Source organism: Penaeus japonicus, unplaced genomic scaffold (genome assembly GCF_977035675.1).
Source record: "Penaeus japonicus unplaced genomic scaffold, GWHDUDI00000001_assembly GWHDUDI00000001, whole genome shotgun sequence".
Taxonomy (NCBI): domain Eukaryota; kingdom Metazoa; phylum Arthropoda; class Malacostraca; order Decapoda; family Penaeidae; genus Penaeus; species Penaeus japonicus.
Genome location: NW_028234403.1, coordinates 5,737,323 through 5,739,822, shown reverse-complemented (window position 1 = coordinate 5,739,822; position 2,500 = coordinate 5,737,323). Strand labels below are relative to the sequence as shown.

General features: G+C 32.0%; 1 protein-coding gene across 1 annotated transcript in view; it reads left to right on the top strand.

Moving 5' to 3' along the window:
- Positions 1-2,500, top strand: part of LOC122242314 (uncharacterized) — a 6,418-nt gene that overhangs the window by 487 nt on the left and 3,431 nt on the right. The window contains exons 2-3 of the mRNA XM_086553562.1: positions 1,596-1,724; positions 2,001-2,169. Coding sequence (XP_086409688.1) covers positions 1,596-1,724; positions 2,001-2,169 — 298 coding nt within the window. The remainder of the gene's footprint in view (positions 1-1,595; positions 1,725-2,000; positions 2,170-2,500) is intronic.

The window sequence follows — 2,500 nt, the reverse complement described above, 5'->3', positions numbered from 1 at the left end:
TTAATTAAGTGCCGTCTACATATCCACTTGCTTCTCGACTCAATACATATGTTCATATATGTATATATATATATATATATATATATATATATATATATATGTATATATATATGTATATATATACATATATACATACATATGTATATGGATATATATATATATATATGTATATATATACATATATACATACATATGTATATGGATATATATATATATATATATATATATATATATATATATATATATATATATGTATATATATATGTATGTATGTATGTATGTATATATACACATAAACACACACACACACACACACACACACACACACACACACACACACACACACACACACACACACACATATATATATATATATATATTATATATATATATATATTATATATACATATATATATATATATATATATATATATATATATATATATATATATATATATATATATATATGTATATATATAATCATTTACATATACATATACATATATATATATATATATATATATATATATATATATATATATATATATATATATATATATATATATATATATATATATATATATATATATATATATATATATATATAAAAAAAATATATATATATATATATATCACTCTATATATATATATATATATACATATATATATATATATGTTTATATATATATACGCATATATATAGATAGATATGTATAGATTATAATAATGATAAAGAATAATAAAGAGGCCAGCTACTTTTACGCGCTTGTCCTCTTTTTATTCTCACTGGCAGGGATAAGGCAACAGAAGTCTGAACATTAACCTCATGGGCAATAAATAATATAAAGCCAAAGAAAACGAGGTGGCAGGGATATCCGTTTTTTATGCCTGCTTCTATGACTGTGAGATTATTTAGGTGTGTATTTTCGGTACATGGGTACGCGTGCTAACCGTGTGTCAGTACTGAAGCGTATACAAATATGAACACACACACACACAAATGCTCATGCACACAGACACACACACAAACAAACAAACACACACACACACGCACACACGCTCGCCCGCGGACACAGATACGATTTTTAAAAAATTATTGGATTTTAATTTTCTTTAGATCGATTTCGTGCGTTCAGTTATGCGTAAACTACCTAAAATTCCACAATAATATACACTCACCAAAAGTTTTTTTTTACTCTTTTACCACACTTTACCACAAATCTACTCTTGACATCTTTCACCGCAGAAGATATTGGTAATCAACCCTCATCAACATTAATTTACTGCGTGCATCTACTTTTTGAAAATAAAAAATCTAGTCTTACTCTGATCATAATATACCTTAATATCTACTCACTTACCTTAGATTGATACCAAAATATGATCAATTGGTCTCCGGTCCGTTAAGAACCTAGCCATAAAATTACGTCATAATCCGCCAGTAACATTCCCGCCGACAAGCTAGGCCAGGAGAGCATCGAATCAACCAATCAACTAATAAACATAGACGATTACATAACCTCCCATTCGAGAGGAGGTTTAAAAAAAAAAAAAAAAAAAAAAAAAAACTGACTTATCGAATCGCCCTTTGGCAGAAGCGTCTTCGATGGAGTATGTGTGTGGTCTTTTCCTTCGCACTGGCTCGGGTGGGGGCGACTTCTGCTCATTCGTATATCAAGCTGGAAGGCGTCGTTCCTCAGGGTACTGTCGTCGCTACGAAAGAGGTGAGAAAACTGGAATAATCTCTGAGTTTTTTTTTTTCTTTTTCGCTTATGAAGGGTAGGGGGGGATATTGATTAAGCTGTGTGGCATATAAATGAAGTTGCTGTAAATATTAGTATTTCACTGATAATAGATTATAGTGTGAATATACGTGTATTGTTCGCTGTATAGCCCCCCCCAAAAAAAAAAAAAAAAAAAAAAAAGTTTCAGTAAAGTTTTAAAATGCAATCATGCTCTTAACCAAATAAATACATAGAAAACCGACCTATTTCTAAAAGGTGGCGACCCGACTTGAGTGCGCCGCTGTGTGTGTGACTGTGGGTTGCCAAGCCTACACTCTGACGGAGACATCCCAGAAGCAGTTGTGCACCGCCCTCGTCAGTGTCTACGAACTCACATACGTGGCCTTGGATCCAACCTTCCGCGTCTACTCTACACAAGAGCGCCGTAAGGAAGAGTTTAGCGTGCACCGATTTTTTGCTCTGCTTTCTTTAAAAAAAATATATTATGATAATGATCTTACTGAAAAAATATAGTAATGGTATTGGTAATAATGGTCATGCTAATGATACTACTACTGTTGGTAACAACACAAATAATAGTAGCAGGGATATAGAAAGAAAACGAAAGAGAGATGGTATCAGAGAGAGAGAGAGAGAGAGAGAGAGAGAGAGAGAGAGAGAGAGAGAGAGAGAGAGAGAGAGAGAGAGAGAGAGAGAGAGAGAGAGAGAGAGAGAGAGAGAGAGAGAGAGAGAGAGAGAGAGAGAGAGAGAGAGAG